This window comes from Heterocephalus glaber, unplaced genomic scaffold, assembly GCF_053883595.1.
Source record: "Heterocephalus glaber isolate CG9 unplaced genomic scaffold, H.glaber_assembly_v1.0 deba00001744, whole genome shotgun sequence".
Lineage (NCBI taxonomy): Eukaryota > Metazoa > Chordata > Mammalia > Rodentia > Bathyergidae > Heterocephalus > Heterocephalus glaber.
The window spans coordinates 4,921,834-4,945,807 of NW_028258450.1; the positions used below are offsets into that span (position 1 = coordinate 4,921,834).

At 54.9% G+C, this 23,974-nt stretch overlaps 1 protein-coding gene across 3 annotated transcripts; it reads left to right on the top strand.

Annotated features, from left to right (window-relative positions):
• Positions 1-983: 983 nt before the first annotated feature.
• On the top strand, positions 984-23,874 carry Sult2b1 (sulfotransferase family 2B member 1). 3 transcript variants are annotated; one of them, XM_004867001.3, is made up of 7 exons: positions 984-1,144; positions 13,644-13,786; positions 19,831-20,039; positions 20,270-20,396; positions 20,724-20,818; positions 22,702-22,882; positions 23,656-23,874. In XM_004867001.3, exons 1-7 carry the CDS (start codon positions 1,086-1,088, stop codon positions 23,847-23,849), a joined length of 1,008 nt encoding a protein of 335 aa, XP_004867058.1. In that variant the 5' UTR covers positions 984-1,085; the 3' UTR covers positions 23,850-23,874. The 3 variants fall into 3 exon arrangements, with proteins under 3 accessions (XP_004867058.1, XP_012921755.1, XP_004867059.3); XM_013066301.3 differs by lacking the exon at positions 20,724-20,818; XM_004867002.4 differs by lacking the exons at positions 984-1,144; positions 13,644-13,786 and adding an exon at positions 18,099-18,460.
• The last annotated feature ends 100 nt before the right edge of the window (positions 23,875-23,974 follow it).

Below are 23,974 nucleotides of genomic sequence, written 5' to 3' on the forward strand. Positions count from 1 at the left end.
GGCTTGGGAGGACAGGACCAGTGGGGGCATCCTCCCCCCAAACGGTCCTCTTTGTCCTCACAACAGCTAACCAAACGGGCACCGTGAAGATGGGCAAACCAAGGCATGGCTGTCTGCTGGGCCTTCAGACTCCCCTGGGCAGCCCCGGCCAGGACCCCTGCTGTGTCTCCGGAGCCCTCCTATCTTTGGCCATCTCTGGGGTTCTGTACCTTTTGGGTCTTTGTGTCTTTCACCATCCGTCTCTTCCGAGTCTCTGTCCCAGGGTCTTCCTGGGTCTCTCACCTCTCCTGTCCTCTCGCTGTCTCTGTCTCTGACACTGTGTCCCTGCTTGTCGCTTGGTCACTCTGTCTCTCGCTGTCTCTGACCCTCTCTGTCCCTGCCAGCGCCCTGAACCTTCTCTTTGCCTCTGTCTTTCCACCGCTGCCAGGTCACCCAGGAGGGCATAATTACTGTCCTGCTCTAGCTCTGCCCTTAGAACAGTACCTGGCAGACAGCAGGCGCTCAGTAAATAGTTCTTGAATGGGGCTGGGATGTAGCTCAGTTGTTCCACCGCCTGCCTCGGAAGTGCAAGGTCCCGAGTTCGATCCCTGGTAACCCCCCCAAAAAAATAGTTCTTAAATAAATAAAAACAAGTGAATGAGGTCAGGTGTGGTGGCACATGCCCGTGATTCCAGAATTTGGGAGACTGAGGTAGGAGGATCCCGCCAGCTTGAGGCCAGCCTGGGCTACAGAGCAAGACCCTGACTCAAAAATCCAAGGAAAAGAAGGGAAAAAAGAAAAAGACAGAATGAATGAATGAAAGAACAGGCTGGATGGATGGGCCAGGGCCTGAACGGCCTCGGAGGTCCCATTGGCTGGGGCCTGGCAGGGCCCCTCCCTCCTCTCCCGCCCCCCCAGCAGGGAGGCGCCCGTCCCTCCCGTCGGGCCTGCGCGGGGCGTGGGCAGCATCTGGGCAAACCGGCTGCGGCCCCGCCTCTGGGCGGGCGAGGTCGCACCTGGTCGGCACCTGGCACTCGCTGGGCGACAGACGCGGGCTGCGCACAACTGGCCGCCAGTTCCTTTCCTCCCGCCCTTCACCCACCGCCATGGATGGGCCCGGAGCCCCGGTGATGTGGGACAAGTTGGCGCATGTCTCGGAGATGAGGTGAGGCGGCCGGAGGGGCTGGTGTCTGTCCCCGGGGCCCTGCTGGGGAAGGGAATGGGGCCATTTGCACGGAGTCACCCAGCCTCGGTTGCTCCTCTAGGCGAGGGGCCTGGAGCCGCCACCTCCCCTGGTGCCTACCTGGAGGGAACATGGTGCCCAGGAGCTGCCCGGCAAACCTCAGGGCTGGCTGCACCCCACTTCTTCCCAAGTGCGCCCCTCGAAAGCCCTGAAAGAAGGCGGGTGGTGGCTGGGGGGGTGCACACCTGTAAGTAAGCTCAGCACTCAGGAGCCTGAGGTAGGAGGAGCGCCACAAGTCTGAAGCCTCCCTGACTGTCACCAAATTAAAAGAAAAGAAGAAAGGGTGCTTCCCCTGGCTCAGAATGTGCCCCCTGCTTGGGGTGGGGGGTGGCAGAGTGAGGTGGGCAGGGTGGGGACGCCTGGTGGCCCTGAGGGGGAAGCTGTGCCCTGGGAGGTGAGGGCCAGGTGGGAGAGGTGAGGACAGAGCCTTCCAGCTTCCGGGAGCCCCACTGAGTCAGACACCCTCAGAACACCTGCTTCCCAGGTGGGGAAACTAAGGCTGAAAGGGAAAGTGATGGAGGAGCAGACTCGATCCAGGCTCAGCGGGTTCTTCGTCCCTAACGCCTTGGTGAGAGCCCCACGTGCCTCTCCATGGGCTCCATTTCTTGGAGAAGCAGGAGAGGCCCAGGGAGGGCAGGCGGCCGCCTGCATTTACACAGCACCCTGCTGGGGGCATCTCCAGTTGCCTGGGCTGTGAGGAGGTTGACAGGGCTGCCTCACCCCCACCCCTGGGCCCTCTCTCCGTGGAGTGCTGAGCCAGGGCACCATGAGGCCTCAGGAGTGGGGACTCCAGAGATGGGGCTGTTAACTTCAACCAAGTGCTGTGTGACCTGGACAAGCTTCCCAGCGTCTCTGGGCCCTGAGCTCATGGTGGGGACACTGTCAGAACCGGGTGTCTCTGCCCCGAGTGTACCACAGCATCTCCAGCTCCCCCAGCTGTGCACTTCTGGGGCCTTTTCCTTTATGAAACCCCTCCCCAGCAACCCCCCCCCCCCAGTGACCTGCAGCACTGTTCCTCCTGCGATGGCCCCAGGATCCTGTCCTTGAGTCAGGCCCCCGCCCAGCCCACACTTGGAGCCCGGCTCACCCTCAGCCTCTCTGGGAGCCTCCCCACCTCCAGTGGGTCCGGAGCTGCCTCTCCCAGGCCTCCCAGGCCCCGGGGGTACCGGCCTCACCTCCCGCATTCCATCCACCCGGGGGGCCGGGGAGGGACTGACATTGGAGTGATGTCAGGCTCCTGGGCCACCACTCGGGCTCCCTGCCCTGGGCCTTGGCACCAGCTTTCTGCTGCAGGGATTCCTAAAGAGGCTCTGTCCAAGCCCCTAGTCTGTCCCTAGCTCTCCCCTTTCTGCAGTCCCTTTTGGGGCTCCCCTGCATCCATGTGGATGGGTTACAAAAGCTTTGTAAAACAGGGATTTTTTTATTCAAGAGAAATACATAGTAGAGGTCCCTGGTTTGGACTGGGGCACGGGGCTGGAGCAGAGGCCCCCTCTGGCCTCCCTGACCCTGCCCCCCTCCAGTGGCTGGTGGAAGCCCAGTGTGGCCTCCCTGTCTGTCCTTCCCCATCAGCTCAGCCCTTGGCATCAGCCTGCTGCTTCCCCCCACTCCTCCCTGGCCCGGCTGATCCATGGCCTGATGGATCCTCGCTGTCTCTGCGTATGTCACCTCCTCCAGGGCGACCTCTGCTCTCTCCTTCGAAGGCCGGACTGGTCTCAGGCCCAGAGCCTTCACACCAGCACTGAGGATTCTTGGCCAGGCCAGGGGAAGGCTGTGCTCAGCCAGGGTCCCCCACAGTGCTGGGCTGTAGTCAGATCCCTCCTTCAGCACCTGGGCCTCCACCTGGGGCGGCGGGGAGGCAGTGTGGAGCTGAGTCGGGGAGAACGACCCGGCAGAATGAATGGAGGGATGGATGGAGGCAAGATTGGGCAACTCAGGCGATGAGTCAGGGTTACAGGGCGGGTGAGGAGGGGCTGGGTGTGCTGGGGAGGGGCCAGCGGCAAGGGCAGAGGCCACCGTGAAGATCAGATGCATCCTGGGTGGCAGAGGAGCCCAGGAAATGCCACCCCCTGCGTGGTCCCACAGTGGGCATTAGGCAAAGACAATAACCCTGGGGTCGAGCTAGCCTGCTTGCATTTTTATCTTTTAATTGATTGTGGGGCTGGCTTGTTTTTTGAGACAGGATCTCACTTGAACTCTATGTAGCCTCTGCTGGCCTCAAACTCTTGGCGACCCTCCTGCCTCAGCCTCCTGAGTGCTGGGATCACAAGCATGTGCCACCACATACCTGGCTCCTGATTGCATTTTAAGGCCCCTGAACAAGAAAAACTAAATCATACATTGTTTTCTTTGGTGCCGGGGATCGAACTTGGGTCCTTGCGCCTGAGCATGGAAACCACTGAGCTAAATCCCCAGCCTATCATACATTGTTTTTGGATGGCAGCCTGTGGGATACAAGCCATCCCAAAAGCTTGAGGAGGGAAAGATGCAGGAGGCAGGCAGGATGGTCAGCTGCTGGCAGAGCTAACATGGACACGGCCCAGGGCTCTGTCATGCCTGTGTCCCCAGATTGCTCACCGTATGCCATGTGTTATCTCACTTAATCCTCCCAGCAACCTGTCTGCCTGAGATCAAGCTGGGTGGATGATTAAGTGCCATCATCTCATCATCATCTCATTTAAAATGTGAGGCCCAGAGAGGTTGAAGAACTTGCCCAGGGTCACACAGCTGTCAAATGGAGTGTAGCCAGGATTTGAACCAGGAAAACCTGACTCTAATACACCCTGGCTTTGGGGATGAGGAAGGCCCCGGTGGAGCAGGATCCCAGAGGGAGCCTCTGGCCAGAGGAGGCTTAACAATGTCCCCCTCTGGTTAGGGTCAAGGCCCGGTGGACATTGGCCTTTTGGGCCCGCTGAGCCCTTGGTGGCCTGGATGAGCCTCATCAGCACCCCTCCCTCCCTCTGATCTCCTGGTCCCCAGCCTGGGGACCTCTAATCTTTGCTCTTTGCCCGGCCCCTCCTTGCCAGAGGCTATTTTGTACCCGAATGGTTTTACGGGTAATAAAAGGGTTCTGTACCATATACGAGGTGAGAGGCAGCCCTGGGTGGACTTCAGGCAGCAGAGTGCAGGAGGCCTCAGGGGACAGGTGAGAGGTGAGAGGCCATGGGATGCCTCTGTCTCCTGCCCCTCGTGCCCCCTTCCCTGGAAGGTGCAGGACACTTGCTACTTCCAGTTGCTCTTGCGGAGGGAAGGAACCCTGCAGCCATCAGGAATGCTGGAGACTCTAGTCTTGTGGGGAGCCTGGGACATAGGCTCCCAGGGATGTGGGGGCCACTCATGCGGGGACTGAGGGCCAGAGAGAGTGGGGATGCCACTACTGCAAGGAAGAATTGCCACAAGCCAGGTATGGTGGTGCAGGCCTGTGCTCCTAGCACTTGGGAGGCTGAGGCAGGAGAATCACCCTGAGTTCAAGGCCAGCCTGGACTATGCAGCAAGACTCTGTCAAAAAAAAAAGAAGAAAGAAAGAAAGTAAAAATGACCACAGCAGGCCAACTGAGTTCAGATGCCGGCTGTCACTCAGCCACTGGGGCCTGCCGGATAGGGTGGCTGTGGAGCCATGTGACAAGGGGACACCCCCACTACCCACTGTGGTGCTCCCTGCTGGTCCGTGACCAGCGAGCTAACTGTGTCTGGTTTGGTTGCTTAGTCCTTTGTTTTCTTTTTCCTTCTTTCTTCTCCAAGCCCCGCCACCCTTCTGGGGCCAGGGCTGGGAGTTTGGGAGTTGGGAAAGGAGTTGGGAGGGAGATGACAATCAAGACCTCCCTGTCTGTGCTGGGTTCCGAGCCTTGTGTGGCAGAGCAACCTGTGTGGTCGCCATGGTGATTTCCATTTCACGAAGGGAAAACCGAGGCCCAGTGGGACCCACATCCCTGGGACGGCTCCAGGGACCCCTTCTCAGCGCCCGTGCTGGAGGGAGGGATTGGACCTGCGCTCCAAATGGCAGGAGAGGCTGCTCCTCAGGGTCTTTCTCCATCCGGGGACTTGTTGCCCCCACGGGGTCAATGAGGCTGCTTCCCCTCCCTAGATGCACAACGTGAGCCCCATGGCTACACTGTTGTGCTGTGTTTTGTTTTGTTTTGCTACTGGGGATCCAACCCAGGGCCTTTGCACTGAGCTACAGCCCCAACCCTTTTTTCAATTTAATATTTTGAGACAGGGTCTTGCTAAGTTGCCCAGAATGGGCTTGAACTGGGGATCCTCCTGCCTCATCCTCCCAGAGGGCTGGAATTACCCATGTATACCACCACACCCAGCTCCCATAGGTTCACATTTCCTACTTGCCACATTTTAAAAGGAGCCAATGGGCCGGGGATTTAGCTCAGTGGTTCTGCTGCCTGCCTCACAAGCACAAGGACCTGAGTTCGATCCCCGGGGACCAAAAAAATAAAAAATAAATAAAAAAAATAAAAAGGAGCCCATGAAATGGGTGAAATTAATTTTAGTTACATATTTAACCTGATTGGTCTGAGACAGCTTCATTCCAACCTGTAATTGATTCTAAAATTCCCAGTAAGATGCTTCGTGCCTCTTTCTCATCAGCCCTTGAAACGCAGCGCTGCTTTCTAATTCTCCCAGCAAGGATCCCATTTGCAGTCCGTTCTTATCAACTTTCTGGCTGAAAAAGTGGACCCACTGGCCCAAGCTGTTCTAGCCCGTTAACTAAGTTTCCCAGGGTCTGACCCGATTATGCGTGTGGGATGCTGAATCAGTGGCCATGAGGTAAAATGACAAACCCCCGGTCTCCAGCTCGGTGGCCACGTGCAGCTGGCACCTGCCCTGTCACAGTTCTCACTGAGGCTTGGGGAGGGGCTTAATAGATGCATGGTGGGTGGGAGAGAGGGACATAGGGGCAGGAGACACAGAGGCAAAGAGAGGGCTGCAGGGGAGAGAAAAGGCAGAAGAGCCCCCAGGGCCAGGTGCTGGTGGTGCCCACCTGTATTCCCAGCACTTGGGAGGCTGAGGCAGCAGGATCTTGAGTTTCAGGCCAGCCTGTGCTACATAGCGACACCCTGTCTCAAAAACGAACAAAAGAAAGAAGAGAAAAGCACCCAGAAGAAACCCAGGAGAGAGCACAGCAGCACACACGAGGTCCCTGGGTGATGGTGTGTGGAGCTTTAGGAACTGGCAGAACCAGCCTTCGGGGGCCAAATGTTACACTGACCCAGAAGTGGGGCCCTGGCCTGACAGAGGCCACAGAGGACTCGGAGCCCAAGGGACAGGCCCGGGACCCAGAGCCAGAGGCATGGGTGTGGGCGAGACGCACTGCCCAATGTCCCAGCTCCAAGCTGGGCCTGAGAGGGAGCTGCAGCCGGCACCAGGAGGGCATCCCATAATATGAACCAACCTCCCCGCCCGGCCCCGAGTGGACTCAAAACCCTCTCTTTCAACCCAAGGCTCTGTCCTTGAGCTCTCTGCCTGACAAAGTCACAGGCAGGGGACAAACATCCAGCATGGAAAACTCTGAGGAATTTGCAGTTTCATGTCTTTAGCCTGGTATCCCAAAACTTGGGAGGCTGAAGCAAGAGGATCGCTGCAAGTTCGAGGCCAGCCTGTGCTACATAGTGAGTTAAGGCCAGTCTGAACTATATAGTGAGACTCTGCCTCAGCAAAACAAACAAAAAAAAACAGGGGCCGGGGATTTAGCTCAGTGGTTCCGCTGCCTGCCTCTCAAGTGCAAGGTCCCAAGTTCGATCCCCAGTACCAAACAAACAAACAAAAAAACATACAAGTTAGAGCCCAGCCTGGGAAACTTAGCAATCTAGCAAGACCCTGTCTCAAAATTTTTTTTTTTGGGGGGGCACTGGGAATCAAACTCAGGACCTTGTGCTTGTGAGGCAGGCAGCAGAACCACTGAGCTAAATCCCCAGGCCCCTGTCTCAAAATTTAAAAAAAAAAAATTTTTTTTTAAAGAAAAGGGTTGGATACACCTGCCTGGCAAGCACAAGGTCCTGAGTTCAATCCCCAGTACCAGAAAAAAAAAAATCCAAGCCTTGGATGAAGGACACAGTTGAAGAGTTCACAAGAAAAGAATAAATAGCTATTTGATACATGAAAACACGATTAATATCACCCACAATAATAAATGCAAATTTAAACTACAAAAAAGAAAAGAAAAGGGCCGGAGATCTAACTCTGCAAAGGCCCTGGGCTCAATCTCCAGCACCAAAACCAAAACCAAACAGTCTAGTGGTTGTGCCAAACTATCCCCTCTCAGGGCTTCACACCGTAGACCTCAGGGCAGGTTCGCTTCCCCCCCGGAGTAGCTTGTATATATATTCATATTCTCTACCATTTTAAAGATTTATTGACAATATTGACTATATAATACATGTATTCTTTTTTATTTTTTTGGTACCGGGGAACGAACTCAGGGCCTTGTGCTTGTGAGCTAGGCGGCGGAACCACTGAGCTAAATCCATGCCCCAACATATTCATATTTCTCTCTCTCTCTCTCTCTCTCTCTCTCTCTCTCTCTCTCCCAATCCCTCTCTTTTTCTCTTGCAATACTGAGGAATTGAGCCCACGGAACACCAAGTTATATACACAGCCTCTCTATTTTTTATTTTGAGATAGGTTTTCATTATGTAGCCCCGCCTGCCCTTGAACTTGTCATCCTCCTGCTTCAGCCTCCTGCATAGGGATCACAGGTGTGTACCACTGCCCCAATATCTTATCTTTCCTTCTCTATTTCTTTATTATTTTTCACACATTTAAGCTACTGCGGTATACCTGGGTCCACCCCTCACCACATCGCTGAGATTTCACCATGTGTGTAGCAGCTCCGCATTTCTGGTGCATTTTAATTAAGTTGTGACACCAGAGCTTTTACCCTGAACATTCCAGGCTGGCTGTCATTAACTAGAGTTCAATACTTGTTTGTGGGATTTTTTTTTTTTTTTTTTGAGATATGATCTCCCTGTGTAGCCCAGGTTGGCCTAGAGCTCACTACGATCCTCCTGCCTCAGCCTCCTGAGTGTAGGGATTACAAGTGTGTGCGGCACACCCACCAGGGTTTTTTTTTAAATGGAAGAAGTTTATATATAATAAACTGCAGAACTCTAAACACCCATTCTGAGACTGCTATCAAGATGCAAGCAGTCCTTGTGGATGGCATGACGCCAGCACTTCCAGGGGCTCTGATTTATCAACTTGCTGCTTTATTGTTTTTGGTCCTCTCCAAATAATGTTTTTGGTTGTTTTTTTTTGTTTTGGGGGGGTTTTTTGGTACCGGGGATCGAACTCGGGTCCTTGCGCTTGGGCAGCAGGCAGCGAAACCACTGAGCTAAATCCCCGGCCCCTCTCCAAATAATGTTGCAATCCACATCCGGGTACATATTTCATCAGGCATCTCCCCAAGCACATTGATAAGTCCCATGGGTTTCCGCGGGGCGCGTCTCACCGGGGCATCCGACAGTTCAGTCAAGGCCGACCGCGTTATCTCCCACGTGGGCCCTTTTAGGTGGAACACAAGAGAGGAAGGACTTTCTGCTCCCATGGATTTAAAGAAGGAAATAGACAAAGAAAATAGTCACTAAGTGCTGAAACAGCTGGGAGGGAAGCAGCCAGGGTGCTGAGACGTGCCTGGGGTGGGGTCCCCGGTCTGGGGAGACCCCCTGCAGCGGGGGCGGAGCCAGCCCCTGGTTCTGTAAATGCCACCCGCGGTCCCCAGAGGCTGTGCCAGCCCCAGCTGAGAGGTGTGTTTTTTTGGCTCTGGCCAAAGCATGAGTCATTGCGCTGCAGTGCAGTCGGGGTTCCGCTCGGATGAGGGAGCCGGGAGCTCAGGCGGGCAGCGCTGTGGCCGCAGGGTCTGAGTCCTGGGCTCTAGCAGGTCGCTACCTCTGCATTGCTGCTCCTTTATTTATTTTATTTATTTTTCTCAGTACTAGGTATTGAATCCATGGTCTTTGTACTGAGTTACATCCTCAACCCTTAAATTTTTTTTTTTTTTTTTGGTACTGGGGATTGAACTCAAGACCTTGCGCTTGCAAGGCAGGCTCTGGAACCACTGAGCTAAATCCCCAGCCCTTTTTAAAAAACTTTGAGACAAGCTCTTGCTAAATCACTAAACTGCCCTGACTGACCTTGCATTCAAAATCTTCCTGCCTCTGCCTCCCAGAGTTCTGGGACTACAGGCATGCACCTGGCTGCGGTTCTTTCTGACACCTGCAGGGGAGTCCTGGCCTCTGCCCCTCAGAGGGGCCTCACTGACTCCATGGATCTAAAATTACGCACCCATTGCTTCTCTGCACACCCTCAAGTGGTCATGAGGGATGTGCTGTGCATTGGCCATTATAATAAAGAAGGCTCCTACAACGTCATCAGATAGTGAAACCCACCTTTTGAGGGGAAATACATAGTTTTGTGAACTTTATTTTTTGGTTTTGGTTTTTTGAGGCATGATCCTGCTATGTAGCCCAGGCTGGCCTCAAACTTGTGGTGACTGTCTTGCCTCAGCCTCCTGCTAGGATTACAGGCTAATCTGTTTTATGGAGTTTAGAACTCTTTTTTTTTTGGTACCGGGCATCGAACTTTGTGCTTGCAAGACAGGCCACGGAACCACTGAGCTAAATCTCCTGCCCTGTTTTATGGATTTTAATGTAGGGTTGGGTTTGTGTGGCCACCACTGTCCAGACCCAGAGCTGTCTCTCTCCCCAGCTGACCCCTCAGCTGTCACAACCTCCCGTCTCTACTCTCACCCTACACCACACAGGGGCTCTCTGGCCCGACTTTTCTGCCTTTCTGTCTGCTGGGCAGAACTGCCCCACGCTAAGTGCCCTAAAGCACCTGCGGGTACAGGTGGGTCTTGCTGGGCCGACAGAGGTGGCCTGGGGACTGACCTCTCCGGCAGAGCCGTCTCCCTGCTGCTTGGCCCCGCTCCTGGGCTCTCGGCCACGGTCCCTTCCTTCAAAGCCAGCAGCAGCCTCCTCCTCTCCCCAGCCGGATCCTCCTGCCCTCTGCTATTCTGGGGACCCTTGGGACAGTCGGGCCAGGCAGCCCACATCACCCCACAGCCCGAGACTGGGACCCCCTCTGCAAAATCCCTTTCTCCCCACTGTGGTGTCTTTGGGGCCAGGACTCCACCGTGCAGATGGTCACACACGGAGGTGCCCTCCCCATGGAGCCTGGCTTCTCGTTCCTTGGGGCTGCTGCAGACACCCAGTGCCCCATTCCTTCCGGCTGCCCCGATCCTTTGCCGCTGGTGACCACTCACCTGTTAGAGGGCCTCTGTGCTGTTCCCAGCTTGGGGTGACAAGGACAGAGTAACTATCAACAGGCATGTGCAGCTGGGTGTGGTGGTGCACTCCTGCAATTCCTGCACTCTAGAGGCTGAGGCAGGAGGATCGCCACGAGTTTAAGGTCAGCCTGGGCTACATAGTGAGTCCCCATCTCAAAAAAAGAAAAGAAAAATACAGTAATAATAATATAACCCCTGGGAGTTTAACTTCAAAGGTGACAGGTTACCTGAGGAGGCTGGCAGGAGTCGCTCGTGGCTTGGGAGTTTAACTTCAAAGGTGACAGGTTACCTGAGGAGGCTGGCAGGAGTCGCTCGTGGCTGTGAACACTTACTTGAGTCTGCACACTTCAGGACTGGACTGCCTGCCTTCAGTTCCCAGCTCTGCCCCTCTGCAGCTGTGTGACATCCTCCAAGTGACTTTGCCTCTCTGTGTCCCTGCTTGCTCCTCTATCTTTGGTTTGGCTTTTGGAGACAGGGTCTTACAATGTATAATGTATAGGCTGGCCTGGAACTTGCATCAACCCTCCTGCCTCAGCCTCCTGAGTGCTGAGATTCCACACATACACCCCCACACCCAGCCTTGGCTCAGCTGTAAGCAGGGAAGGTAATAAGACTGATGGGTAGGGTGTGGAGAGACGTGAGTCAGGCCTGGAGGCTGTGGGGAATGAATGGGTGAGCTGGAAGATCGTTCAGCCCTCCTGCACTGGGAGTGCTTTGGACAGAGAAAGGAAGAAGCAGTCCGAGCACAGCCCTGGAACACACGCCCCAACAGGGACAGGCACGAACTGTCCACATGAGGGTGACCATTTGGGAAGCCCAGCCCCAGACACCATTCCACCCATCCTCCCCTGTGGGTTGAGGTCCAAAGGCAGGAGCACGAGAATATTTTACCCAGTTCCCTCCAGGCTGTGGTGCAGAAGGCAAGGACAAAACCTGTGTGGACTTTGTGTTCAGACTTGGGTCCCTGCCTGAGACGTCTCACAACACATTTGCAAATGTTACAAAATCTTGAAAAAAAATCTGAACCCCAAACACTTCCAGTCTCAAGCACTGGAATAAGAGACACACAAGCCTGCAGTCTCGGGAGGCTGAGGCAGGAGGACTGAGAAGAGCCTGAGCCCAGCTTGGGCTTCATAGTGAGACCCAGTCTCTGAAGAAAGGGAAAGTGGAGGGGCCGGGGATGTAGCTCAGTGGTTCTGCCGCCCGCCTTGCAAGCGCAAGGACCCGAATTCGATCCCCAGTACCAAAAAAAAAAAAAGAAAGGGGAGGAGAGGGGAGGGGTGGGTCCCAGGGCCTGGGGTCCCTGGCAGGGCCAGTAGCGGCCTCCTGGGTGGCAAAGTGAACTCGAGGCCATCAGCCCACCGGGTCAGCAGAACTGGCCCATCGTGTCCCTGGCCTGCCCCACGCCCGCCGTCACCTTTATTCCTCTGCTCAGATGGACGATCGCTGTGTGTCGGCGCCAGCACGCTCTGTGGGAACAACCTGGAGAGGAGCGGCCTCGGGACCAGATCTGGCTCGGGGATGGAGAAGGGAGGCCCAGGCCCTGTGCTGGGCACACTGAGGGTTCAGCCAGGTTCAACTCCATCCCCGTGGCTTTTGTCTGCACCACCGAGGCCCTGGGGCCGGGTCCAAGACAGGATGGATGCACTTGGGGGCTCTGGTTGGCTGGGGGGCCGTGGGGAAGAACCAGCCACTGGGCTCAGACCCCAACTCTCCTTGTGTGTCATTTTAGGGGGGATTGGGACAGTTTCCCTTTGTAGTTCAGGCTGGCCATGAACTCACAGCGATCCTTCTGCCTCAGCCTCCTGAGTGCTGGGATTACAGGCTTAGGCCACCATGCCCTCGTGCGTCGTCCTTTGATGAGACAGGGTCTCACTAAGTGACCCAGGCTGGGCTCAAACTGGAGATTTTCCTGCCTCAGCCTCCTAGTAGCTGGTATCACAGGCCTGCACCACTACTCCAGTTCTGCTTGGTTCTTGCTCTGTGGCCTTGGCCAAACTGCTTCCCCTCTCTGAACCCCTGTTTTCCCATCTGAAGCACATGGGGGGCCAGGTATTTAGCTCAGTGGCACCACACCTGCCTCACAAGTTCAAGGTCCTGAATTCAACCCGTGGTACTGAAAACAATTTTTTTAAAAACTGAAACACATGGGGAGCCCTAAGCCACAGTTTACACGGGGGCAGGGTTTCTTCCCACTGTAGGTTGCACAGGTTGAGATTCGTGCACTGGGGCCACTGCAGTGCGGCTTGGGAGCCCCACCTCCCCACAGAGGGGCAGAGAACCAGCTCAGCTGGAAGGGCTGTGTGTCCTCAACCTTCCTCCACCTGCCTCCTGCCAAAGCCTCCACACATTCGTTCATTCACACATCGTCCGTTCATCACTCATTCACTCACTCATCCACACATTCACTCATTAGTTCATCCATGCATCAGTTCATCCACGCATTCATTCACTGATTCATACAGTCATACGCTCATCTCTCATGTATTCACTCATTGGTCCACAAATTCATTCACTCATTTGCACATTACTCATTTGCACATTCACTCATTGCACATTCATTCACCCATTCACTTCATTCATTCACACATTCATTCAGATGCTGGCTGAGCAGCACCAAGTGTCCCGGCCCTGTGGTGTACCTCAGATTCCCTCACATCCCCTACGAGCATCACAAGACCTTTTCCCCGTAGGGCCCTCTCCCTTTGCTGCAGGTGGAGGGAGGTGGCTTCCTCTCAGAGCTATGGTGACATTGAAGGCCCAAGTGATGGTTATCCTCAGCAAGTAGCAGCAGCCAGACTTAGGATGTACTAGCCCTTTTAAACCAGGCATGGTGGTGCCTGCCTGAAATCCCAGTACCCAGGAGGCTGAGGCAGGAAGATTGTCAAGAGTTTGAGGTCAGCATGGGGTGCATAGTGAGTGCGAGGGCAGCCTGTGGTCCTCCTGCCTCAGCCTCCCAAGTGCTGGGATTACAGGTGTGCACCACACACCGGCTTCTGAGGCTGGAGGCCCGTGTGGGGTCCAGTGAAGCAGTCCCACTTTTGAAAGCTGGAGGTGGAGGCGGTGTGGTCCCCTCTGCCCCGTGGCCTCCCTCCCTCCCTGCTCACAGCGCCCGTCCCTCTCCTGCAGCACGGATTTCCCGGGCGAATACTTCAGGTACAAGGGCGTCCTCTTCCCCGTCGGCCTCTACTCACCCGAGAGCGTCAGCCTGGTCGAGAACACCCAGGATGTGCTGGACGACGACATCTTCATCGTCACCTACCCCAAGTCAGGTACAGAGGCTGGGGAGGGTGGGGCCTGGGGACGGTCTACCCAGGACCGTGGCTCGGACCCAGGGTGTTGCTGGGGCCCCTCCTGCCCTCCCTGTTCCCTTAACCTTCATTGTATTCATTTATTGCTCCCAGGTGCGCTCTGTGGTGTCCCCGCTGCCTTAAAAGCCGTGGGGCCCGGTGCCACACGCCTGTCATCCCAGCACCTGGGAGGCAGAGGCAGGAGGGTCAGTGCAAGTTTGAGGCTAGGCTGGGCTACACAGTGAGACCTTGTCTCAAAAAACCAAAATCAACCAACCAAACAAACAAACAACAAAAAACAAATAAAAAAAAGAAAGAAAAAGGATTTCTGAAATATTTCCAAAAGATTTTAAAAAATAATAGAAGGGCCAGGGATTTAGTTCAGTGGTTCTGCTGCCTGCCTCGAAGGCACAAGGTCCCAAGTTCAACCCCCGGTACAAATAAAATAAAATAATAATATAATAGAAGTTAACCAGGTTAACCCCATCCTTTTAAAGAAGAACAGGCTGAAGTCAAGCTCTGTTATCCCCGAAACCTTCCAGAAGATTCCCTTCGTGCCTTCTGGGTAAGGCCCCTGTACCCCAGCACCTGGCCTTCCCTTGTCCCCAAACTGCCACACCCCTCCAGGCATCAGCGCTGCCCTCCCCATGGCCAGGCCCTGTCTTGTCTCCCACATTCAGCGCTCCCCACACCTGTCCTTGGCGGACCCCCAGCCCTAATTATAGGGCGGTGCTGCTAATTGCGTGTTTAAATAAAGCCTGTCTGGCCAGACTCGGTGGTGTATACCTGTGATCCCAGCATTCTGGGAGGCTGAGGCAGGGAGATGACAACCTTAGGCCCAGTCCGGGCAACTAACTTGGTAAGACCCCGTCTCAAAAGTTTTAAAAAGCCTATTGTTCCCCGCAAATTGACACATGTTGCTCTTGGTCACATGGGACCCATCAGTAGCGCTTCAGTGACCCAGTGCAGAAAATGAAGATCTTCCCTCCCACAAATCTCTAGAGAACATTTATTACATAGCATGATGTAGAGCCCTGTTCTAGGCTCCAAACTAAGATTTATTGTATTTATTTATTTATTTTCGAAACAGGGTGTCACTATGTAGTGCAGGCTGGCCTTCAACTCACTGTGCAGTCCAAGCTGACCTCGAACTTGTAACCCTCCTGCCTCAGCCTCCTGAGTCTGGCATCACAGGCCAGTACCACCAGCCTGGGCTCTTTAAAGCTACTCTGATAAGCGCTGACTGATGTCTCATTGCAGCTTTAATTTGCATTTCCCTGCTGACCAGGGATGCTGTGTTTTCTCCATGCCCCTTCACCCCCCACCCATGCCTTCTCTGGTAAAGTATCAGGTCAAATCGCCTCCCTGTTCTGTGGAGTACTTTGTTTTCTTATCACTGAGCTTTGAGAACTATACTACAGATACAAAGCCTTGACCAGATATGCATTTCGCAAAGACTCGGTGCATGGTCTTTTCATTTCTCACCAGGGCCTAAGTGCATACTTTTTTTTTTTATTAAAAAATTTAATTGAATAAGACAGAACCAGACAGCTTGATGAAAGACTCGGATCCGATAAAAGGAGAGGAGAAAGGCGTGCTCCTGACGCCGGGATGTGGCAAGGAGCCGTCCACCTTGTCTGGCCTCCTCTCATTTTTCTGCTGCACGTTTCTTGGACTGAGGGCTTCCATCTTCAAAATAGTCTCATGGTCCAAGATGGTTGCTATTGCTCTAGCCACCACATCATGCTGCAAGAGAGGCTCAGACCTGCAGTTTCTACCAAGTTGTTACCAGAAAGGTAAAACTACTGAGAGTCTTTTAAGAAGTAGGCTGCGCTGTGGACAGGGGAGTAAACAGGCGTTGAGTAGGGCAAAGAGTTTGCATGTGAAGGGGGTTCCAGGATGAGGGAGCAGCAGGCACAAAGGCTCCAGGAAGAGCAGGAGGTCAGTGCTCGCACAAGGAAAGGAGCCAGGCTGGTGGAGCTAATTCCAGGGAGATGAGGGACCAGGCCAGCTATATTTTTAATCTGGATGAGATCCAATTTGTCAATTTGTTCTTTTAAGGATCCTGGTTTTGGTGTTGTATCCAAGAAATCTGTTTAACCCATGATCATAAAGATGTCCTGTGTTCCTTTGAGTTTTACAGGTTTGGATTTTACATGTAAATCTATGACCCATTAGAGCTGGGCATGGTGGTACATGCCTGTAATCCCAGCACTTAGGAGGCTGATGCAGGAGGATCCCCGTGAGCTCAAGGCCAGCCTTGGCTATATAGTGAGATTCTGCCTCAAAAATAAAATATGCATATATAAATGAAATTTTGCACTTGTGTGTATCTGTAGGATAAACTCCTTGACATGAGCCGGTGTGGTGCTGCACACCTATAATCCTAGCACTCTGGGAGGGTGCGTGAGGCAAGAGGATTGTAAATTCAAGCCCAGTCTGGGCAATTTAGAGACTCAGCAAGACCCTTTCTCAAAATAAAAAATAAAAGAAAGCCTGAGAGGGCTGGGGATGTCGCTCAGTGGTGTTGTGCCTGCCTGGCAAGTGCAAGGTCCTGACTTTGATCTCTGGGACCAAGAAAAAAAAAAAGGCAGCCTGGGGATGTTGCTCAGTGCAAAGTCCTGGGTTTGATCCCCAGCACCTCTCCAAAAAAGGCAGCTACAGTGCTGCTGGGTGACCAGGGTGGCATCCGAGGTCCTGACAGATGTGCCCAAATTCCCACCCACAGAGCTCGTTCCTCAACCCACGGCCGGGCAGGGTGCTCCTCACTGCACCACTGTTGCCCCCAGTCTGGGCTTTCACTCTGCACCAGTCCAACCAGTGAAAACAGATAGGGACTTCCGGCTCTCTTTAATTTACATTTCTATTGCTATTGGTAAAGTTGAGCATCGGTTTAGATATTTCAACAACTACTTACAGGCTGGGGATTTGCTCAGTGGTAGATGTGCCTAGCGTGTGAGAGGCCCTGGGACTGATGCCTGGTACCCAAAACTAAAACTGCCACCACCAACAAAATCTACTTATATTTCCTCTCTGAGGATCTGCCAGCCTCGGACCTTTATTCTCTTCTATTGAATTGGTCTTTCGTTGATTCAAAGCAGCTTTTTATATATTAGCGAACTTAACTCTTTGTGTGTGTGGTAAATTATATTTGCCCAGATGGTCATTTGCCTTTTATCCTTTGCTCATAATGTTTTTATATGCATATTTTATGTAATCAAATATATTTGTGTTTAGCCAGGCATGGAAGCCAATGCCTGTAATTGTAGCACTCAGGAGGCTAAGACAGGAGGATTGCTGTGTGTTCAAGGTGACTGGGCTACATAGCGAGACCCTGTCTCAAAAAAACAAGAAAAAATGTATTTCTCTTTGCTGTATGTGGTGGTGCACACCTGTATTCCCAGCACTTAAGAGGCTGAGGGAGAGTCTGAGGCCAGCCTGGGCTACATAATGAGATCCTGTCTCAAAAAATAAAACAAGCAAACAAATATATATTTATATATATTATTTTATATATATATATATATATTTGATTGATTTATTCATCATCATTATGATTGTTGTTTTTGTTTTTGAGACAGTCTTGCTATTTTGCCCAGCTCATTCTCAAGTTTGGGATCAAGTGATTCTCCTGTCTCAGCCTCCTGAGTAGCTACCTGGGACTGCAGGTGCTTGTGTTATAATTATGGAGTGGACTCTGATGGTGGGAACACGACTGGACCCTTTGTAGGCAGGATTCCATGGTGGAAAACCTTTCCCTTGGCTGTTTCTCCCTGGGTTCAAATCCTTAGGAAACATGAAAAACCTCTAGAACACGTTCAAGCCCTCCACTTCCCATTCCCCATTTCCTTAGTTTCTTCTCCAGTGACAATACTGGGTGTTAGGTGTGGGTGTAGGTAAAAATGTTCTAATAGCCAGGTGTGGTGGTGCACAACTGTAATCCCAGCACTCTGGGAAACTGAGGCCCGAAGATCACAAGTTTGAGCCCAGCCTGGGCAATTTGGCAATTTAGCGAGACCCTGTCTCAAAATAATGCTCTACCCAAGCGTCCCCAGGAAATAAATGCTCCCCCCCCCCCATATCGGTGTCAGGTTGGAGGGCATTTGGCCAGACAAGTGGCTCCATTCCAAGCAGTCAGGAAGAGCTGCCTTCTAGCGTGTTGGCTTCTAAAATGGTGTTGGCCTCTTTATGAGCACCAGCTCCACAGTGCTGCCGGTAGAAAAGGGAAATGAAAACAGTGTGGGGGGTGGGGGTGTGTGGGGGGGAACAGCTCCTCTTTTAAGTATGACCCAGAAGGTGGACTCACTTCTCGCCTCTCATTGGCCAGAGCGTTGACATGGACCTCCCGCTGTGGAGGATTCTGGGAGATGTAGTTTCTAGCTGATGCCAACAGGCTCAGCTAGTGTTCGCATAGTAACGTTAGGAGCGGAGGATGGGCTGCGAAGATGGGCCTCACCAGGGTGGATTGGTCAGGCCCAGATAGGAGTCTGAAACCGCACAATAATTTGGACAGGAAAAGCTTCATGTAAAGAATGATTCACACCCAAGCGGTGGCTATTATTTGGAAAATGTCAAGTGTGGGCCAGGATGTGGAGAAATTGGAATCTTTGCGCTCTGTGATGGGAATGCAAAGTGACACAGCCACTACGGGGAACAGTAAGGCATTTTAAGAAAACAAAGCTGGGTGTGGTGGTGCACGCCTATAATTGTATAACGAGCTTGGGAGGCTGAGGCAGCAGGATGGCCTTGAGTTCGAGTCTAGCCTGAACTACATAGGAAGACACTGTCTCAGAAAAAAAAAGAAAATAACACGGGAACAGCTGATATAAAGACCAGCCACTTTCTCCAGAGCTAGAACTAACCCCCCAAGCCCATCCCCCTAGGCAGCAACACATTTGGAAGACCCCCCTGTCCCCTACTCTCACCCATTCTCCTGGAGAAGGCATGGCACTGAAACTTCTCAGGGGCTGGGTGGTAAATGTCGATGGGTGTCCACTGCAGGGCTGACTGCTGGTAGTCACAGATCCGCGAGGACAGGAAGAGCAACCTGGTCCTCATTGCGTGTCCCTGCAGCGCCCTCTGCCGGCCGAGCTTCGCACTGAGCCAGCTCGAAGAGGGAAAGGTTCATGGGGATCCAGCTCCGGTGTCCAAGACCAGAGAAGCCTAGAGCCCAGAGGCCACGCTTTGTGCCGGCCACAGGGCAGTTGTTAGAATCCAGTAGAACAAGCGGGGCATGGTGACGCACACCTGTAATCCCAGTGTTTGGGAGGCAGAGGCAGGAGGACCCTCCCTGGGCAACTTGGAGCCTTAGGGAGACCCTGCCTCAAAATAAATAAAACAGTGTGCTGTGACTTAGTGCAAAGGCCCAGGGTTCAATTCCCAGTGCTGCAAAAACAATAAAGCATCCAAAACACTGCCTTGGCCAGGCCCCGTCTTGTGGCCCCACAGGGGGTACAAGAGATGTGGCCTCACCATATCCCAGCAGGAAGATGGGACAGGGGTGGGAGGGTGGCCGGTTTATGGCTGCCGCCTTGGACAAGTGACATCATGTCATATTTTGGTTCTCATTTTTGTTTTTTAGCACTGGGGGTTGAACCCAGGGCCTTTGCACTGAGCTACATCCCCAATCCTTTTTATTTATTCATTTTGAGACAGGCTTTCACTAAGTTGCCCAGGCTGGGCTCCAATTTGGAATCCTCCTGCCTCAGCCTCCCAGGGTCCTGGTAGACATTGTTGTGTCTTTGTCACCTGCTCTGAAAATGAGGCTCATCAACCCTGCCTTTGCCAAGGACTGTGAGGGTAAAATAAATGCAATAAAACAAATGGCAAATGGCCAGCACTTGGGAGGCTGAGGCAGGAGGATTGCTGTGACTTCAAGGCCAGCCTAGACCACACAGCAAGACCCTGCCACACACACAACACAAGGTGGCAAAGTGCTCTGCAGAGGCTGCTGTTGTTAATCTAACTGTCCCCTCACCGGGTCACCCTTTCCCACTTCGATTCATCTGCCCAGTTTCTCCCAACAGGCACCTCCTGGATGATTGAGATCCTCAGCCTAATCCTGAAGGACGGGGATCCCTCCTGGATCCACTCGGTGCCCATCTGGGAGCGCTCGCCCTGGTGCGAGACAGTCGTAGGCGCCTTCACCCTCCCGGACCAGCCCAGGCCGCGCCTCCTGAGCTCCCACCTCCCCGTGCACATCTTCCCCAAGGCCGCTTTCGACACCAAGGCCAAGGTGCGGGGTGGGGAGCAAGGGGTGTCACGGGGCGGGCAGCAACCCACGGCTTAGTCAGCACCTCGCACCTTGATCTCCCCCATCCTGCATCCCACGCTGTCCTCCCTGCGATTCTCCAGAGTGAGGCCCTGTTAGCCGCAGGTCCCCAGAAGTCTTCCTTGAACCCTTGCCTGCCCGGGCTGGGCCTGCCGGTGCCTGACGCCCTCCCCCTCCCTGCCGCCCATGAGCAGGTCATCTACGTGGGCCGGAATCCCCGCGACATCCTGGTGTCCTTCTACCATTACTCCAAGATTGCCCGGCAGCTGAAGGACCCCGGCACGCCTGACCAGTTCCTGCAAGACTTCCTCAAAGGCGAAGGTGAGCTCCGCGCAAGGCAAGGAGGCCCTGGCTGCACAGAGGGCTAAGAGCAGAGGGGCAGGGCTGGAAGCCTGGCATGGTGCCGCACACCTGCAAGCCCAGCTTTCTGGGAGGCTGAGGAAGGAGGCTCTCGAGTTTGGATCCGAGTTGAGGGTGGGGGGGATCAGGCTGCCGATGGACTGGCCGGGTGGCTGGGTCCCAGAGGGACAGGTGAGAGGGACACTGGACTGAGCAGGGCCGGGGGTGCTAGGGTGTGTGTTGGGGTTCCAGCACCCCCCTGAGCCAAGTGGCCTTGTGCCCGGCCCTCACCCTGCCCCTTGCCCACAGTGCAGTTTGGCTCCTGGTTCGACCACATTAAGGGCTGGATCCGGATGCAGGGCAAAGAGAACTTCCTGTTCCTCACCTACGAGGAACTCCAGCAGGTGGGTCCCCCGGGCCTTGCTGTCTCCCCCACCCCTGTGCTCCCTCGCCAGGCACTGTGGATTCAGAATGGACCTGGTGGGGGACGAGGACCCAGGGAAATCAGTCCAGTCCAGAGAGGGTCAGTGCGGGGGAAGAGCTTTGGAGGAAGCACCAGCAGGAAGGAAGTCAGGGCCCTGCGGGGCACGGCCCAGAGCTGAGGGTCAGGGGAGGCAGCAAGGAAGAGAGGCGGAGCCGTGGCAGTGTCAGGGCAGTGGCCAGTGGCCAGGGCAGAGGCCTGGGGGTGGCTTTGCTCGGTGTGTTCCCTGGCAGCAGAGACAAATGAAGGGCGGGCAGGGTGAGCACTGGTGGACAGAGGGAATCCTGCAGGACCGCAGCCCGTGAGAGACGAGCACCAGGAGGGTGGAGGGCGACGGTGGAGGAAAGCACCCTCGGGATCAGGCTGGACCCCAGAGGGACCCCACTGCGTCCCCGGGAGGCAGGCGGGGAGACCATGGTGCTGGGAAGTCAGGGAGGCCTCCTGGAGGCGCCGCCGTGGCTCTGACCAGACCCTAGGGTACCTTTCCCAGCTGGGTAAATGTCTCGTCTCGGTAGAAAGATGCGGAAAAGGCCTCAGCAGCGCCTTGCCCATCCTTCCCCTCCAGCCTTATTCTCCACACCAGAAACTGGGCCACCCAGCCTGGGGAGCTCGCAGGCTGCCCACACGGTCGAGTTTCTGGGACAGAAAGGGGTGGCGGTTACAAAACCAGGAGTGGCCTGGAAAGGCGGTGCTGTGTGACGGGAAGCGGCAAGGGAGAGCGTGGCCGAGGGCCGTGGTCACCAAGTCCGACTTTCTCCGTGCTGCGTGACCTTGGACAAGTGGCTTGCTGTCTCTGGGCGTGACACGGTTCTTTTTCAGTACTGAGGATTCAGAACGGGGCCTTTACCCTGAGCTACACCCCTAGCTCTTTCTTAATTTTGAGACAAGGTTGCTAAATTGCCCAGGCTGGGCTTGAACTTTCGATCCTCCTGCCTCAGCCACCCAGGGTGCTGGAATTGTAGGCATTCATCTCCATGCCCAGCATGGTGCTTCTCTTTGCAAAGCTGATGGCAGAACTGGCACAAATGCACATGAGGGACTCGGACCAGAGCTTGGTGTGCAGCAGGTGCTCAGTCTGTGGGGACTTGAGGAAGTCGATACTCAGGGGTGAATGACGCTCTCAGCAGCCTCAGGCCAGGACCAGAGGGAGGAACATGCAGGGATGGCAAATCCTGGGACCTCAGGAAGGGCTGAGAACTGGCCACCCTGTCCTTGAAAACCAGGCCAGCTGGGCTTGGTGGCACAGGCCTGAGATCCTAGTGCTCAGGAGGCTGAGGCAGGAGTATCTTTGGAAATTTGAGGCCAGCCTGTGCTACTACATAGTATAGTGTATTCAAGTCCAACCTGCAGTACAAAGTGAGCCCCATCTCAAAAAGAAAGAAGAGAGAGAGAAAGAGGGAGGGAGGGAGGGACCAAAAAAAAGTGTTCTTTGGGCCAGGGATTTAGCTCAGTGGTTCTGCCGCCTGCTGCACAAGCACAAGGATCTGAGTTTGATCCAAAAAAAAAGTAAGAAAGAAAGAACAACAGACCTGTCCTGGGGCACTGGGGAGCCACAGGAGGGCTGGGAGCCAGGGAGGAGCAGGGCCAGCTTGTGTGGGGGATGAGCTGGCGGCAGGAGACCAGGGAGGAGACTGGGGTAAGGGTCTGGAAGGGCGAGGGGGAGGCCTCAGTCAGTCCTGGGGCTGAGGGGACAGAAAGAGGGCAGGAGGGACGGGGCTGGTGACTGGCAGGGGTGGGGGGTGAGGGGCGACTCAGGCCACCCTGGGTGCCCCTCGGCGGGGGCCCTTTCTGCCTCTCCCCTCCCAGGACCTCCACGGCTCCGTGCAGCGCATCTGCGAGTTCCTGGGCCGGCCGCTGGCCGAGGAGGCGCTGGGCTCCGTGGTGGCCCACTCGACCTTCGGCGCCATGAAGGCCAACACCATGTCCAACTACACGCTGCTGCCCCCCACCCTGCTGGACCACCGCCTCGGGGCCTTCCTGCGCAAAGGTGGGGCCCGCACTGCACCCGGCCTCCACATGGCCGGGCGGACAGGGCCCGGGAACTGGGAACCGGGAACCAGGCTGACCTCACCCTCAGCACAGCACAGCACAGCACCGGGCCTGGCCCCCGCACGCGCCAGAGGGCCAGAGCCGAGCCCATGGGCTGGGCCTCTCGAACCCCCAACCTGGCTCACTGCAGAAACAGTCAGGTGTTTGAAGCCGGACATGGTGGCCCAGGCCTATGATCCCAGCACTTGGGAGGCTGGGGCAGTCAGATCGCCACGAGTTTGAGGCCAGCCGGAACTACATAGTGAGACCCTGACTCAAAGAAACAACAAAAGAAAAAGGCAGGGAAAAAAAAAAGAAGAAGAAGAAGAAGGAAAGAGGAAGTTACATATTCGTAGATTGCAGGGATTGGGGCATCTTGGGGGGACTCGAGACCCCACCTGGGTGTTGGGTGGCACATGTCACATGCACTTCAAACACTGGGGTCTGGATCACGAGGGCCCCTGCACGCCAGCCAGGGGTGGTGCCCTAGTGGTCACCCCAAGAGGAGATGGGAAACCAAGGGAGCCCCACGCTGGCCAGGGCCTCACAGACAGGCACCCCAAGAATGCCTGGCTTGGGGCAGGGGCTCTGTGGTGTCACGGGGGTAAAGTGGGGGACAGGCCGAAGGGGGTGCTGTCTCTGCAAAGGGCAGGAAGGGGAAAGTGCCGGAATGGGGGGCCTCACCCCAGCACGCCTCACCCGGCCCTTCTCTCCCTCCCTTGTGCGCCCCAGGGATCAGTGGCGACTGGAAGAACCACTTCACAGTGGCACAGAGCGAGGCCTTCGACCGTGTCTACCGAGAGCAGATGCGGGGGATGCCGGCCTTCCCTTGGGACAAGGACCTGGGGGACAACGGCCTGGACCCTGAGCCTGAGCCCGAGACCACCCCTGGCTCCAGCAAGGACTCCCAATCCCCCCACCAGTGACCCTGAAAATAAATGCTTAGCTGCCCCGGGTCCTTGATCCTTTCAGGAGGGGGAGACTCAGGAGGTGGCAGGGGCTCACGAGGGGAGGGCCGGGCCGGATGTAGGGTCCTCGGGCCCTCGGGCAC